This window comes from Arvicola amphibius, chromosome 1, assembly GCF_903992535.2.
Source record: "Arvicola amphibius chromosome 1, mArvAmp1.2, whole genome shotgun sequence".
NCBI classification, from domain to species: Eukaryota; Metazoa; Chordata; class Mammalia; order Rodentia; family Cricetidae; genus Arvicola; species Arvicola amphibius.
In genome coordinates, this window is record NC_052047.1 from 85,064,449 (window position 1) to 85,081,589 (window position 17,141).

At 43.8% G+C, this 17,141-nt stretch overlaps 1 protein-coding gene across 4 annotated transcripts in view; it reads right to left on the reverse strand.

Moving 5' to 3' along the window:
- Nucleotides 1-17,141, reverse strand: part of Commd1 (copper metabolism domain containing 1) — a 116,837-nt gene that overhangs the window by 61,416 nt on the left and 38,280 nt on the right. For 2 of the 4 annotated variants that reach the window (XR_005286985.2, XM_038343883.2), the window contains exon 2: nt 12,227-12,561. Coding sequence is in view for 3 of the 4 variants with exons in the window: in XM_038343883.2 (XP_038199811.1) it covers nt 12,227-12,561 (335 nt within the window). In the remaining variant the exon portion in view is untranslated. The remainder of the gene's footprint in view (nt 1-12,226; nt 12,562-17,141) is intronic. The other 2 variants (XM_038343892.2, XM_038343875.2) reach the window with 1 other exon arrangement.

The window sequence follows — 17,141 nt, forward strand, 5'->3', positions numbered from 1 at the left end:
ATAAATCTTTTAAAAAGAAAACTCAGTAAGAGTCAGGTGTGGTGGTGAACGCCTTTAATCCCAGCACTCAGGAGGCAGAGGCATGAGAATCTCTGAGTTTGAGGCCAGCCTGGTCTATAGAGTGAGTTTTAGGACAACCAGTGTTACAAAGAGAAATCTTGTCTTGAAAAACACAAGCAAAAAAATTCAGTAGCTCTCCTATACACAAATTACAAATACACTGAGAAAGAAATCAGGGAAACAACACTCTTCACAATAGCCATAAACAATATAAAATAAGTTGCGGTAACTGTAATGATCTGTCCTGTCCCTTTAAGAGACAAGCCTGCCCAGTCCCCTCCTTCCTCCCAGGCAACGGGTGATCTCTTTCTTTCTCTTCTCCTCTCTATCCTCCTCCCTCTTCCATTCTCCCCCTCCCTCCCTCCCTTTCTCTCTTTCTCTCTCTCTCCTCCCCTCCCTTTTACTGAATAAACTATATCCAAACTCACTCTGCATTGCGTGCCTCTCTGTCTCTGTCTCTCACCCGCCACCACTTCTTGTGGGACCTGGCTGCCCCTTGTAGCCCACTGCCACCCCTCGGGGAACTGCACAGTGCTTTATCTAAACTATTACAGTAACCCTAACCAAGCAAGTGAGAGACTTGTACAACAAAAGCTTCAAATCTTTGAAGAAAGAAGTTAAGAAGATATCAGAAGATAGAAAGATCTCCCATGTTCATGGATTTGTAGAATTAATATAGTAAAAATGGCTGTCCAACCAAAAGCAAACTACAGATTCATTATAATGAATAATGCAAACCCCATCCAAATTCCAACACAATTCTTTACAGACCTTGAATGGAGGCCATTCATATTCAGACCACCATAAGAGGCTTGGCTGATTTCCCTTGCCCTCCCGTTCCCCATATAATTAGAATAGCTGCCTTCCAAAGATTTATTTGAAGACAGGCGTCTGTATTTAACTTTGGAAACAAACAGGATAGACAGAAATTTAAGGTAATTGTAAATCGCCACCCTACTGTGCAGTGTCTAAGAGTCCTTTAGTGACTGCCCCCAAGTGCAATAATACATGCGTGCTATAGCTTGTATTCCATCGTTAACTATGAAAGCCTTAGATATGGTAACTGTGGAAGCGGCCATTTTATTATGTTTTAGTCTCAATGTTTAGATTGGGATTTCAAGGATTTCCTTTGGGAAATGAGCCAAGAAGATAAGCTTCGGTGATATTTTTACAGCATGAAGCAATGAGTTTCTTTAAGGCACCATTCCTATCTTGTATATTTGTTTAAACTGCACAGCTCGTGAACTGAACAAAGGTAATATTCAGAGAAGTCTAAGCAACTCTTGCAGCTTTAAAGAGTACAGGCCCGGGCTATTCCTTTCTACCCGAGGAAGTATCCAAGTGGCCTTCCTTAGAGAAGGTGATTCCCTCAGGAGCTGTGGGGTCACTCGAAACTTTGCTCTTGCTCCCGATGACATGGTAATTCGCTGAAGTCAGTAGACGCCATCCTAACATACGAGAGGATCCACCTCGAAACGTCTTTATTCATAGATGCAGTTCATTTTAAAGGAAGCTGTTTATACTCTGTGGATAAAATCCCAGGTCTCTTTTTTAAACTTAAATTATATGTCCATGTGTATGATGCGTGTGTGTGCCTGTGATGTCCACGGAGTCCAGAAGAGGGTCTGGAGTCCCTGAAGCTGAGTTAACGGGCAGCTGTGATTGACTGCCAGGGGACGGGAACCGAATCTGAGTCCTCTTTAGAGCAGTAACCACTCCTGATCGTGGTTCTGTCTCTCTGGCCTCTTACTTCTTTATAATAAAACATACTTCCAGTTTTCTTTGCTTGAAAAGTTACATTTGTAGAGTTGACAGGTTCTATTTTGTCAGATTATATACTTACTGGGGTTTTTGTTGTTGTTGCTGTTTTGGTCTGGTTTTTTTGTTTGTTTATTTATTTCAAGACAGGGTTTCTCTATATAACAGCCCTGGCTGTCCTAGAACTCACTCAGGCCCAGTGGTTCTCTCTTCTGCTGCCCGTGGTTCTGGATGTAAAGCTCTCAGCTACCTCTCCAGCACCATGTCTGCCTATGGCACCATCCTCCAGGCCATGATGACAATGGACTAAACCTTTGAAACTGTAAACCAGTCCCAAGTAAATGCTTTCTTTATAAGAGTTGCTATGGTCATGGTGCCTCTTCACAGCAACAGAACAGTGAGGAGACACCCCACCAAAGCCCAGCACTCTGAAACACTAGACTGGGGACACAGCTGACAAAAGTAAGTTTATTCTTGAAATGCAAATGGTGAATATCATATGATGCTAATGGGCTAGCATCTGAAGCAGACAAGCAGGCAAATTCGAATTTATATGCACAAGCAAATGGTCTCAAATGCAAAGCACAGCATAAATTTCCTGTCCACACCACAAGAGCAAAACATTATACATCACCATTTCACACATAGCTCATAAAAATAAAATATTATTCTAAAAACTCTTAGCACAGACTTTCCAGGATTTAAACATCAACATCCAGAAAACTGAGCTTATTAATCCCATGTGACAAATAGAATAAATCTCAAACTTAGAAGCACTTTACAAATAAACTTTAAATTCAAAAGATAAGTGGAGATTATTGACAGTCTGCACATAAAACCATATACAATGAGCAATAATACACCACATCTTCAAAGAGCATCAGGAAAAATTAGAATCGATGTCAAGTTTTAACTCATATAAGACAAGGAAGCATCTGCCACAAAGAGCTTACATCCACTCCACTTAAAAAAAAGATTATTTTTTATTTTTATTTACATGTTCATGCTTGAGTATGCACAGGTGTGTACAGGTACCCATGGGAGCCCCTGAATCTGGCCGGAGTTACAGGTGGTTGTGAGCACCTGCTGGCCTGGGTGCTGGAGCTGAATGGGGCTGAATTGAACTCAGGACCTCCGGAAGAGCAGTCAGTGCTCTTAATCTCTGAGCCATCTCTCCAGCCCTTGAACTTACATCTCTTGGCATCTGTTGGCAGCACTATTTTAATTTCCTTGTGTTCAACTAGAAGTGAAGCTAGACCTAAGATCTTTAATGCCTACAAGATTGGCACAGTGTTAATTATAACCCTAAGGAATTTTTTATAACATGATTATAGTCTAGGGATAAATATACTATACACATACACTTTGCTGTATTTGTTACGATTCATCACAGTACTGGAGATTAATTAACCCCACATCTCCCAAATGCTAGGCAAGTTCTCGATCAATGATTGATAGCCCTAGCCCCTGTCATTCACACAGTCCTACCCCACGGAAACAAAACAGACTTCTTGTGTTGGTTCAGCCAGGAAGAACTTCTGGGCTTTTTATGAAATCTTCTGAAGATTTTGCTTCCCGGGAGCCTGTGTGACATTTCCCTTCCTGTGTGGGCTTCTTAAGAGAGCTCTTTGTTTACAAGCTCCTATGTTAATGTTACTTTACATGATCGGTGTGAACAGACTGTGTGTTACCCCCAAATTATCTAAGGCCACCACACCAACATGTATTGCTTCTGTGAACTTCCTACTGTGCTCATGTCCCCTAGCCCTGAGTGTGCCTAACTTAACCTAATGCTTTATAGCCCATTGTGGTTAACACGCCCTTCTCCATTCCCTAGCTTATCTCTTTTGGGTGTATTTTACATTGAGCATACAGAGAAGACTCAGAATATGCCTTGCTAGATTGCTATGTAATTAAGGGTTGACAGTGTGTATGAATCTTATTAATTTGTTCAGAGTAAAAGCATATATCTGCTCTTCAAAGCCTCTAGTGTATTTGTTGAAATAGAGAATTCTTTACTTCAGTGAAACCCAACGTCCTCATCTCTACTTCCCAAACTACTCCTTGAAACTTTTCTTAAATTTTATAATTACGTTTATGTATTCATTGGAGGAAAGGTGCGATACCACTTGAATATGAAGGTCAGAGGGCAGCTTGCTAGAGTCAGTTTTCTCTTTCCTCCTTGAGGGCCTCCGGGATGGAATTCAGGTCACCAGTCTTGGTGGCACTTGCCTTTACTGACTGAGTCATCTTGCCGCCATCTTGGCAGCTTTTTGTATTGACTTAGCGTCCTTAAAATAGGATATAGGTAAACATGTCACCTTAAGTCTTATGTTTAGATTCCTGGCCATTTATGACTCCTGCATTTGGACACTACATTTTATTAACTTGTAAAGAGTGAGTGAGCATGTGTGTGCGTGTGTGTGTGCATGTGTATATGTGTGTGTATGTGCATAACTAAGCCAAAGGCTAATCTTGGTGTTGTTCCTTGGGCTCTGTACACCTTGTTTTTTCTAAATGTCCTCTCATTGGTCTGAATCTCACCAAGTAAGATAGGCTATCTGTAGAGACCAGGGTCCCCCTGCTCTGCTCTGCTCTCTCTAGTGCTGAGATCGCAAGGTGTTCCCCTGTGTCGGTTTCTTGGGTTTGAACTCAGATTCTGAACTTGCACAGCAAGTACTTTTGCATATGATCCGTGTCTTCAGTCATAAGATAGAGTTTACAGGATCAGATACACCTCCCCTTCCCTTTGAAACCAAGAGTATCTGGTATAAAGGACACTACTGTACAGAAACGAATGAGGAACTAAGGTTCCGAGTGACTCCTGCTGATAAGGCAGTGCTGTAGTCATGCCTCCGTCCTGCTTCTCCTCCGTTAGTGGACAGTGCCACATGCTTTGAGAGGGAAAAACAGAGAAAAGCTCCCTTAAGCTTATTTACGAACCGTCTGACATAGTGTTGGAACTGAAGCATTTATCTGGATTGCTGTGCCCATTGTTCACATGCTAGCTCTTCAGTTAGTGAATATGTTAGCACATTGTAGAGCACAAACCCAAGAAGAATGCAATTGCCCGCTTTGTACTCTGTGTTTGTGATGTAAACTAAAGTTAGAAAATGTATCCAAGAGTCTGGAGAGATGGTGCAACAACAGTTAAGAGCACTGGCCGCTCTTCCAGAGGAAATGAAAAATCTTTGAAATGTATGCCTTAGCAATGCTGAAGCACGCATGGGCAGCCCGTATATGGCGGTTCTGTTGAACTTGTCCTTATTGGGTTCCCTGTTCTAAGTTGATGAGGGTGCCAGATCTCATTACAGATGGTTGTGAGTGACCATGTGATTGCTGGGAATTGAACTCAGGACCTCTGGAAGAACAGCCAGTGCTGTTATCTTTCCAGCCCTGCTCTTCTAGAGGACTGGGTTAATTCCCAGAACCCACATGGCAGCTCCCAGATATCTCTAACTCAGGTTCCGGGGGACCCAGCACACGCTCTGTCATGGCTTTTCTGTCAATAACCCAAGCCTGTAACTGAGGACATCTCACCTTGCAGTTCTTTGGTTCCCCCAAAGCATGCAGGGAGTATGTGCCTTACAGTAAACACTTGCGTTTGATTGCTTGTAGGCCCAAACCAGTCCAGCACAGACCTCTCTGTGCCTGGACAGAGTGGAATAGGCAATTCACATTGACACTGTGTCATTTTATATGTTGATACATTAAAAAAAAAGGTGGCCCTCTCATTTAAAACTCTGCCTTGTTTGCAGTGTACCCCACTTACCTCAGTATATGTTAGCAACAGTGACCTGTGATAGCCGAGGAGTCTCAGTTCTCTGCCTGCCATGTACACCATGTAACTCTCCAGATAGGATGCTTTCTTAGTCAGCATAAGGGCCAGGGATTTCTCTCTGAATCAGCACTGGTAAATATGGAATCTTTTCAAGTTCTGTTAGCCGTACAAATTAAACTTAATTGCTACAATTGGGTAGTAGAGTGGAACTTGGATAGTACTGCATCATAAGTTGCATGATATTTAGTACTATACTTAAATTCTGCTTTATATATGTTATTTGATTGTCACTACAACAGTATTGTGGGAAAGGTAGGCACTAGAATTTTTTTTAATAAATGAGGATTAAGATATTACTTGAGCAATGAGTAATTTTTTTGCTTAAGCTAGAGGGAGACAAATGTTTCAGCTCACCGTCTTTCTGTGAAGGTCACTTTATCATAAATTTTTGTGTTACAATTTCAAGGTAAACTTTGGGGTACAAAAACTAATTTAGCAGGTGAATTGTGTTTGGTAGTGAGAAGGAAGTGGAGGGAGATGGGAGAGATGGCTCGGCATGAGAGCACTTGCCTTGTGGCTCACAGCCATCTGTAATGAGATCTGATGCCCTCTTCTGGCCTGCAGGCATACATGGAGGCTGAAAACTGTGTACATAATAAATAAATAAATCTTTAAAAAAAAAAAAAGAAATGTAAATTCAAATACAGTAGTACAAAGTTCATCATAGACCAGCAAGATGGCTCAGCAGACAAAGGGATTTGCTGCCAAGTCTGGTGACCTGAGTTTGATTCCCAGGACCCACATGGTGGAAAAAGAGGACTGACCCCTGAATCTGTGCTCTGACCTTGCCATGCACACACACTGTGACACGCGTGTGCCACTGTCACCCACCATTACACCCACACACACGCGTGTGCCACTGTCACCCACCATTACACCCCCACACACACGTGTGCCACTGTCTCCCACCATTACACCCACCCACACACGTGTGCCACTGTCACCCACCATTACACCCACACACACGCGTGTGCCACTGTCACCCACCATTACACCCATACACACGCGTGTGCCACTGTCACCCACCATTACACCCACACACACGCGTGTGCCACTGTCACCCACCATTACTCCCACACACACGCGTGTGCCACTGTCACCCACCATTACACCCACACACACGCGTGTGCCACTGTCACCCACCATTACACCCACACACACGCGTGTGCCACTGTCACCCACCATTACACCCACACACACGCGTGTGCCACTGTCACCCACCATTACACCCACACACACGCGTGTGCCACTGTCACACACCATTACACCCACACACACGCGTGTGCCACTGTCACCCACCACTACACCCACACAATAAACAAACACTATAGGGACGGAAGAAAGGGTTCAGTGGTGCAGAACATGCACCATTCTCGCAGAGGGCCACGACAGGCAGCTCACGACTGCCCATAGCTGCAGCTCCAGGGATCTGACGCCTGTCCTGTGACACTTATGCTCAGCTGCACTGCTGTTTTTAAGGTTTTAGTTACGTTTTTAGTAATTAAGGGAAATGGACAAGAAATTTTTACTGCAGAAATTGCTTTGAAAAGTGCAGAGAATAAGAACTAGATCTCTAATACACAGACATAACCACTGTGAATATCTTTCATGCTGCCCCCTCCTCCTTTCCCCGCCCCCCAATCCACTCCCAGCCTGACCTAAACTCATCATGCAGTCAAGGGTGAACTTCTGATTCTCCTGTCTCCATCTCTCAAGTATAGGCCTGTATATCCATGGCCAGTTTATGTGGTGCTAAGAACCAAACCCAGGGCTTCACGCATGCTAGGCAAGCATTCAACCTGCTAAGCCACAAATTCTAAAGGACCTCTTTCATGTATTTTTTTTGTTGTTATGCTGTCTTCCTACTTAAGCATATATCCATTTGTAAAATTTGAATTATGATGCTTGAATATGATTTTGAATGTGATAACATAGCATTGGTGGCTTTAGGTTTATGTGTCTTCTTATAAGACCTTATTATTTATTTTACATGTATGGGTATTTGCCTAAATATATGTCTATTCACCATGTGCATGCATACCTGAAGAGGCCAGAATAGGGTGTTGGCTCCCCTAGAACTGGAGTTACAGAGCATAGACAGTTGCAAGTGGTTATGTGGGTCCTAGAAGTCAAACCCAGATCCGCTGGAAGAAAGCCACTGCTCTTAATGACTGAGCCATCTCTCCAGCCCCATGTTATGTGTCTTTTGTAAACATAGAAATTTAAACTTGGATTATATTACATGCATACAATTCTACGTCTTTGTTTTACCCACACTGAACATTATCCTATGGACATTTCCCATTAAACAGTCTGTGAAAACAAAGGTTTGTTTTACTCTTCTGCCACACGAGCACACATGCTCCCGTCTGCCCTCCCATCTTCCACTGTGTAACAACACAACGACCTCTCTAGGTAACATTCAAAACACAAAAAGAACTCAAACAACTCAACAACAACCAGATTTCTTTAAATAAAGTCACAGACTTGAACAGACTCTCCATTAATCTTTAAGTAAAACTCCAGAGAGGTACCACTACAAACATCAGGATGGCACATATTAAAAACAAATCAACATCGCCGGGCGGTGGTGGCGCACGCCTTTAATCCCAGCACTCGGGAGGCAGAGACAGGCGGATCTCTGTGAGTTCGAGGCCAGCCTGGTCTACAAGAGCTAGTTCCAGGACAGGCTCTAAAAAAAGCTGCAGAGAAACCCTGTCTCGAAAAACCAAAAAAAAAAAAAAAAAAAAGAAAAAAAAACAAATCAACATCAACAACAGACAAAACAAAAAGAGGCTGCAGGATTGCTCAGTGGGTAAGGGCACTTGCCACCAAACCTGACAATCTGAGCTCATCACCCAGGACCACATAGTGGACGTTGAGAACTCCCAAAGGTTGTCCTCCGACCTCCATATTGGTGCTTAGTTCCCTAGTTGGTGGAACTGTCAGGAAGGAATAGGTGTGGCCTTGTTGCAGGAGGTGTGTCACGGGGCTGGGCTCTGAGAATTCAAAAGCCATGCCATTCCTAGTCAGTACTCTCTGCTTTCTACTTTGCTATAAGATGTGAGCACTCAGCTACTGCCCTGGAGCCATGGCCACTGGCCTGCTGCCATGCTCCACAGCCATGACGGTCATGGACTCTCACCCTCTAAAACTGGGAGCACCAGTAAAATCTGTAAGATGCCTTGGTTGTGGGTGTCGTCACAGCCCGACAGGAAAGCAACTAAAACACCCTATCAAATGACAGCCTGGAGGCAAAGGAGAATGCTTTCAACATGCAAAGAAACTACTGAAAGTAGTGGACCACTTGCCCTCCCTCCCCTCTGAATCTTGGCACCCTGACTTCAGTCTTGACTCAATCCATTCTCTACAATGAAATCAAATGATCCTATTACAGCATTCCCTGTGTGAAGCTTTCTGATGGTTTCCAATTATACTCTGAATAAAATTCAGATTCCTTACCAAGGCTAACTTCTCAGCTTTGCTCTACCTGTATCTACGAGTTTTGCCCCCCAGATCTTCCTGAGGTTGGCTCCTTCCTGCTAGTCAACACTCGCTACCTCCTCAGATGAGCCAGCCCTTCCTACTCAACCTGAAGCAGCAGCCCTCGTGTGAGATGGAGTCCGGCAGCTGTAAGCCCTTCGGTGAGCCTGACACAGTGGCCATGAGAGTCACAGCAGCTTGCTTTTGCTTGTGTTGGCTCTTTGGCCAACTTAACTACTTCTTATTCCTGAGGGTTGAAAATGGAAGAATAATGTACAGGTGAAAAAGAAGCGGTGATCCCCAGAGACCTTTGCTGAGCCAAAAGTGACAGCCGTGTTCAGAGACCTGCTTCTGTCTGCAGCGACTTCTTAACTTCCTAAGTCTCAGCTCTGGATCAGAAAGCTGCAGTTATCAGGAAGAAATCTGATGCAGGTCTCAGCTCCCAGGTTTTGCACACAGCATCGTGTGCAAATCGCTCAAATGAAGAGTTTACCCACAGGCGGCCAAGCGGGAGGAGACAGGAGACCTAAGACTGACCCTCTCCAGGGACGATGGGGTAGCTGACCAATCCCTTGTCTGAGGGGCATGACCCCTCTGGGGCACAAAATACCTTTAAAAGATCCATGTTTTGGTTTTTTGCTCTCTTGGTTCCCTGCTCTTCGCTGGAACTCTGGCTCTGTAAGTTTCTCCCATTTTCTCCTTTTATTAAAGTTGAGTATTTCATATAAGGCTAGTTTGGTTATTTCCCATTGCCGGCCGACCATGCCCACTACACAGGGAGAGAATGACTGTGGTTTACAGAAGGGAAACAACCAGGGGTCCATCTTCCTAGCTCCTCCTAAGACAGATGCTCAAAACACAGAGTGCTTGCATGAGCTGAGATTGGAGATTGTGGCCTCCTGACTTTGAAAAAAGCCCACAAAGGCCCAAGTGAAAAGTCTTTGCTTTAGACAAAAACAGTCACTGAAAAATAATCTAGGCTACACTCTCATCTTGTCTCACATGTCAGTACAGGATACAGCAACGCTAACAGAGACTAATATTACACTGCTCACTTGTACAATCTTCTAGATGAGCAGTAGAGGGAAACAGTATCTTGTAGACAGGGTCTCTCTATGTAGCCTTTGCTGTTCTGGAATTCTCTAAACCAGACTGACCTAAAAAATCACAGAGAGCTGCCTGTCCCTGCCTCTAAGTACTGAGACAGCAGGCGTGCACCCCCAGGCCCAGCTACGCGAGTGATTTTTAAAGTGACCACAACCAACAGAAACTAGAAGGCTTGGTAAGGTCTTACCCAGTGTCTCTCACAACTGCTTTCCTTAATGTCCTAAGTAAGGACAGCCATTTCTTCAACCTGGTCTCAACAGCACAATCCTCCTGCTTCAGCTACTACGATGCTGGGATTACAGCTATGTCCAGGTGAGAAGTCATTTTTTTTTTAAATTTTATGTGTATGGGTACTTTTCCTTCATGTATATCTGTGTACCATGTGCATGCCTGGTGTTCACTGACGCCAGACGAGGGCAATGGAGTCCCTAGAACTAGAGTTAACCAATACTTGCGAGCCACCGTCTGGGTGCTGGAATCAAACCTGAGTCCTTTGGAAGAGCAGGTAGTGAGTGCCCTTAACAGCTGTCCCATCTCTCCTGCTCTACGGAGCCATTCTTAAAAGGCCCCTGCTAAATCAGCAGCAGTAAAATCCAGAGGCAAACATCCCTCCCTGCACAGTACATTCTGGAAATCCACAAGTGTCATGGGGTCTAGCTTGCAGTACCTCTAGCTAGAGAAGAAGTCTTTTAATGAGAACCAAACAACAGTCTTATGGAAGGTGTAAAACTCTCTTGAACTGTAGACTGTAGTGAACCAGGCAGAGATATGCCCAGCACCCCAAACCCACACAAGACTCCTCCTATAGAAAGGCTCCACATCTAAAGATTTAAACCTACCACAAATTAAAAATACTTAGACAAAATATCTATATCAAACATGTTCAGACTTTATTATTCCCTAACAATTCAGTATAACAAAAATTTACATAGAATTTATATTGTTTTAAGAATTATAAGTAATCTAGAATTATTTAAAAATAAATGAGGATATATGTAGGTTATATGTAAAGGAATCTAGCATGGGTTTTGGTATCTGTGCAGGGACATGGTATCCTAAAACAAATCCTCTTAGTGACACTGAAGAATGTGTATATATTGTCAGAATAAAAAGTAAACAACCAGTAGGGCCATGGTGGCGCACACCTTTAATCCTAACACTTGGGAGGCAGAGGCAGATGGATCTCAGTGAGTTCGAGGCCAGCCTGGTCTCTACAGAGCAAGTTTTAGGACAGCCAGGGCTACACAGAGAAACCTTGTCTCAAAAAACCAAAAAAAAAAAAAGAAAGAAAGAAAGAAAGAAAGAAAGAAAGAAAGAAAGAAAGAAAGAAAAAGAAACCAAGAAAGAAAAATATTTCTAGAATATCTAGATAATATAATGATAGCACTTATTTGGTTATTTATGGAAAAATAAATATAATTAACTCAGTGGTCTGGATAGTCTCTAATTACCAGTTTCTTTCCCCTCTTCCCCTCAGAAAATGTGAGCCAGGTCACTGGGAGACTAATCTGACATCTGGAGCAGAGACTGAACGGCTCTGAGAGAAATCACAGACACTACCATCTGTTGTGAGACTGGAAGCTCACAGGAAAGCAGCACTGGTCCATAGTCAAGAGCAAACTGAGAATTATTTGTGAGCTGAGGTCAGCGATGGCACGCTAGGTCTCTAGAACAGACATTAACATGATTAAGATATCGAGATACATCACCTCCCACACAGGAAGATCACACAGGTGACAGGCCGCAGTGTGTCTGCACTGCTGTCTAACTTTACCTAGCCTCCCTACCGTCACCTCGAGACTGCAGCACAGGAGGGCAACTCGGCTCTGAGACAACTCAAGGGTCCTTTATAGACTCTGCTGTAACTGGAGAGTTTCAGACTTTTCACATGATTTCACAGGATTAGTATATGTACAAACTCTGTTAAGTGAAAGTAAAATGGACGTCTGGGCTAATCAGTGCTCAAGCTGAACTCACCTGCCCGCTCTTCCCCAACTCCAGCTCCACAATGGCAGCAGGGGTGAACTCACCTGCCCGCTCTTCCCCAACTCCAGCTCCACAATGGCAGCAGGGCTGTCTATTTGAGCCGCATGCCTGGACTGTGACTTGCCATCCACTCTCCAGCTCAGGCCCCGCAGACCGTTGTCCCAGCGGCTCTGGTTCAGGAGGCTTTCTCGGATTCTTGTCTTGTGGCTTTTCCAAAACTTGGAAATGACTGCAGCTTGTTCACTGGTGATGCCACCCTGCTTTTTGGTCTGAGCAGTCAAGAATGCCTCTAACTGGTTGAAATCCATGTCTGCAGATGCGATAGACTATAAAGACAACAGAAAAGGCAATGTGCGTTTGATTGGTAGACAACTAGACAAAGCTGCCTACCTACAGAGCATGCTTTGATTGACCTTAATCATTGACTATGCTTTCAAAACCGGACATCAAGTGACAAGAAAGACAATGAGTGATGATTATAGTACAAATGCAAAAATATTCCCTTACCAAATAAGAAATTCTCTATCAATAACAAGAATATAACTTTAAATATCCACTTTCAAATGGCTGGAGAGATGGCGCAACAGACAAGAGTACACATGCACTCAGGCAAAATACTCAGACATATAAATTAAATAATTGTAATTTTTCATATCCAGCTTCATAGTGGGGAAATAAAAATTATTCTAAACAAGGAAACAAAAAATCAAATTAATTGGTTCTCTGATAAAATCTTCCATAATTTATTGTCAGTAGACCTGGTCTGACATGTCCTAGTGATACCATGAGCTGTCCATTAGACAACTAAGCAGGCGTCGTTCAGTAGATGTTCCTTGTCAGTAGACCTGGTCTGACATGTCCTAGTGATACCAGGAGCTGTCCATTAGACAACTAAGCAGGTGTCCTTCAGTGGATGGTCCTTGTCAGTAGACCTGGTCTGACATGTCCTAGTGATACCAGGAGCTGTCCATTAGACAACTAAGCAAGTGTCGTTCAGTGGATGGTCCTTGTCAGTAGACCTGGTCTGACATGTCCTAGTGATACCAGGAGCTGTCCATTAGACAACTAAGCAGGTGTCGTTCAGTGGATGGTCCTTGTCAGTAGACCTGGTTTGACATGTCCTAGTGATACCAGGAGCTGTCCATTAGACAACTAAGCAGGTGTCGTTCAGTGGATGTTCCTTGTCAGTAGACCTGGTCTGACATGTCCTAGTGATACCATGAGCTGTCCATTAGACAACTAAGCAGGTGTCGTTCAGTGGATGGTCCTTGTCAGTAGACCTGGTCTGACATGTCCTAGTGATACCATGAGCTGTCCATTAGACAACTAAGCAGGTGTCGTTCAGTGGATGTTCCTTGTCAGTAGACCTGGTCTGACATGTCCTAGTGATACCATGAGCTGTCCATTAGACAACTAAGCAGGTGTCGTTCAGTGGATGTTCCTTGTCAGTAGACCTGGTCTGACATGTCCTAGTGATACCAGGAGCTGTCCATTAGACAACTAAGCAGGTGTCGTTCAGTGGATGGTCCTTGTCAGTAGACCTGGTTTGATATGTCCTAGTGATACCATGAGCTGTCCATTAGACAACTAAGCAGGTGTCCTTCAGTGGATGGTCCTTGAACTTTGCAGTCATCTCCGTCAAGCAGCTCAGTAACACGACTTGACATTGTATGCTACGTTACGCTCTCCTTAGACTTCAAACCTTAACAACCATTGAAGCTAGGTTCTCCACTCTAGCATTTAAGAACACACAGTAACCAGATGTGCTGGTTTGATATTTCATCAACGTTGACACAATCTAGAGTCATCTGAGAAGAGGAAACCTCAACTGGATTGAGAAAATGCCTCCATTAGATTAGCCTGTGGGCAAGCCTGTGGGATGGTTTCCTTTTCTTTTTCTTTCTTTCCTTCCCCCCTCCGCCCTCCCTCCCCACCGGGTTTCTCTGTGTATAGCCCTGACCGTCCTGGAACTCACTCTGTAGACCAGGCTAATAAACTCACAGAGATCTGCCTGCCTCTGCCTCCCGAGTGCTGGGATTAAAGGCATGAGCAATGATGGGTTAGTTTCTTGGTTGATGATAGATGTGGGTGGGGTCCATTGTGGGCAGTTCAACCCCTGGATAGGTGGTCCTACAGAAACAGAGCAAGTCAGGAGGAGAAGCCAGAAAGTGGCATTCCTCAATGGCCTCTGCTTCAATTCCTGCGTCCAGCTTCCTGCTTTGGCTTCCCTCAGTCCACTGATGATGGACTGGAACCTGTAAGCCAAATAAACCTTTTCCTCCCTAAGTTACTTTTGGTCATGGTGTTTTACAACAGCAATAGAAGCCAAACTATGACACTAAATACAAGTATATTAAATGTAGAAATAAGTACCTTAAGATTGCACAGTACTCTACTTTCAAAGAGTTTTCATATTTATTATTCTATTGAACTCACATTCCATTTCAAAGACAACATGGTAGACAGAAGCACTGATAAGTGTTGATCATAGAAAAGCCACTGACTTCCAATAAAGTTCAATGCATCGGAGTCCCAACTGTTAAGCCATGGTTCTCTGATGTACTGGCTAGTTCCGTGTGTCAACTTGACATAAGCTAGAATTATCAGAGGAAGGAAACTCAGTTGGGGAAACGCCTCCATGAGGTCCAGCTGTAAGGTATTTTCTTAATTGGTGATCAATGGGGGAGTGCTTGGCCCAGGGAAGGTGGTGCCATCCCTGGGCTGGTGATCCTGGATTCTATAGGAAGGTGGGCTGCGCAAGCCACAGGAAGCAAGTCAGTAGGCAGCGCCCCTCTGTGGCCTCTGCATCAGCTCCTGGCTCCCGGTTCCTGCCCTGTTTGAGTTCCTGTCCTGACTTCCTTCAGTGAAGAGTAAGGCTGGAGTGTGAGCCAAATAAACCCTGTCCTCCCCAACTTGCCTTTTGGTCATGGTGCTTTATTAAAGCAATAGAAACCATAACTAAGACACTGGTTAGTTGTCATAAGAGACTACACGGAGAGTTAGATACTGACATCATCATCATCATCATCATCATAGAAAGTCAAATTGGAACTTTCTACCAATAATGATGCAAAAATGGCCCCACCTAAGGATTAGCTACAATGCTAAGTTCATTATCCTTCAAAGACTAATTATATTATCACTATTATTTATTTTTAACTGTTTCAAGTGAGAAATTTGTGCTATTAGAAATTATCCAACTAGTTCTATTTAACAACAAACTGAAAAATTGAGAGAAAAAAATGAAAAGACAAAGTAGTATGCCAAAACTCAAGACATGGTTATAATACGCCATAAGGAGCCACGAAGGCTGGGCACATGGGCAATCAATTATGATGCAAAGTTAAACCTGGACTCTAGAAAGCTAGACTTGAGAACGTCCTCAGTTGCGGTAAAGCAGGGAATCCCAAAGCTGTCCTTTCCTTTGTCACTATTCTCCCTTTGCCACACCAGACAAATCAGAGCACCTCTTTTCTCAGTGTACACAAGAGGGCTAGGTCAGTTTCCCATTACAATAGGGGGATAAATGGCGCTGCCTGTGGGGATCACAGTGCCAACACATGTGAGACTGGGATTATGGACAGCCAGTCTCTTGAACTTTTTGGCACAAAGTTGAAAAGAAGAAATGAGGAGGGGTGGGGCTAAACAGGAAGAAGAGAAGGGGTAAGGAGAGCTCCCTGAAGCCCAGCGAGATGAAAGGGCACTCCCAGTATTGCCCTGTTCTGTGAGTCTCCAGGGCCCTGGTTCTTATAAATTATCTTTCAATTGTGTATGCTACCTCAGCAACCTTCCAACTGCATGCACCTAAAACTTCCATTCCTTTTCTATTGCTTTGATGACACCCCATAACCAAAAGCACCTTACAGAAGGGTAAGATTATCTGTCTTACAGTTCCAGAGGCATGACAGTCTATTGTGCCAGGGAGCCATATCAGCAGGAGCAGGAGGCTGAAAGGTAGCCTCTTATTTACAGGTAGATACCTCGCAGCCCACCTCCAGAGGTGGCTTCCTCCAGGAAGGCTGCACCTCTTAAACCTCCCCAAACAGACCACCAACTGGGGTTCAACCTGAGCCTATGGATGACATTTCTTACCCAAACCATAACTATTCAAATAATTTATACCATAGTCCTATCAGTTGGACCCACAAGTTGTCACTAAAACAGGAGACCAGCAGGAAGAGCGGAGGGCTGCAAAGGTAGGCGGAACAGCTAGGAACAAGCTGCGGTTCACTTCTCTATTAATAGGAAAACTGTGTGGCAAACATCAAACCTTTCTTATAGATTATATTTCATGTTACACTTGGACGTATTTATTGCCTATTTACCAGATAACCGATCCAAAATCTCTTGCTGTGACTCCAAACAGGAATATTACTTCAAAGCCTAGCCTGGGTGGCACATGGCTATAATCCCAGCACTCAGGAGGTAGAAGCAGGTGAGCAGCCGAAAGTAAATCTGGCCTGTCTGTACAACAAACTGTTCTAGGACAGCTAGAGCTAAACGGACGGCAAGACCCCCAGGGGAGGTGGAGTTACTTTGTATATTATACTACAATTAAGTTAAATATTTCTATTAGCATCTTGCTTTACACACAGACGGCCTGTATCATTTTCCTCATCATTCAAAGAGATATCCATTCTGAGATGTGTGCTGATGCACACCTGCATTAACAAACCCTGGGATTAGGAGCTACGGAGTGGATTCCAGGACAGCACATCTTTAAGAAGCAAACAAACAAAAAAGCTATTCTGATACAACTGTGCCTATGACATAAAAGTTATTTTGGTTAGATTTCAATCAACATCTTGTTATGTGGGAAATCCTTCTGTATGTGTTGCTTTTATTGGTTAATGAATAAAGAAGCTGCTTTGGCCTGTGATAGGGCAGAGTAGAGCTAGGTGGGAAA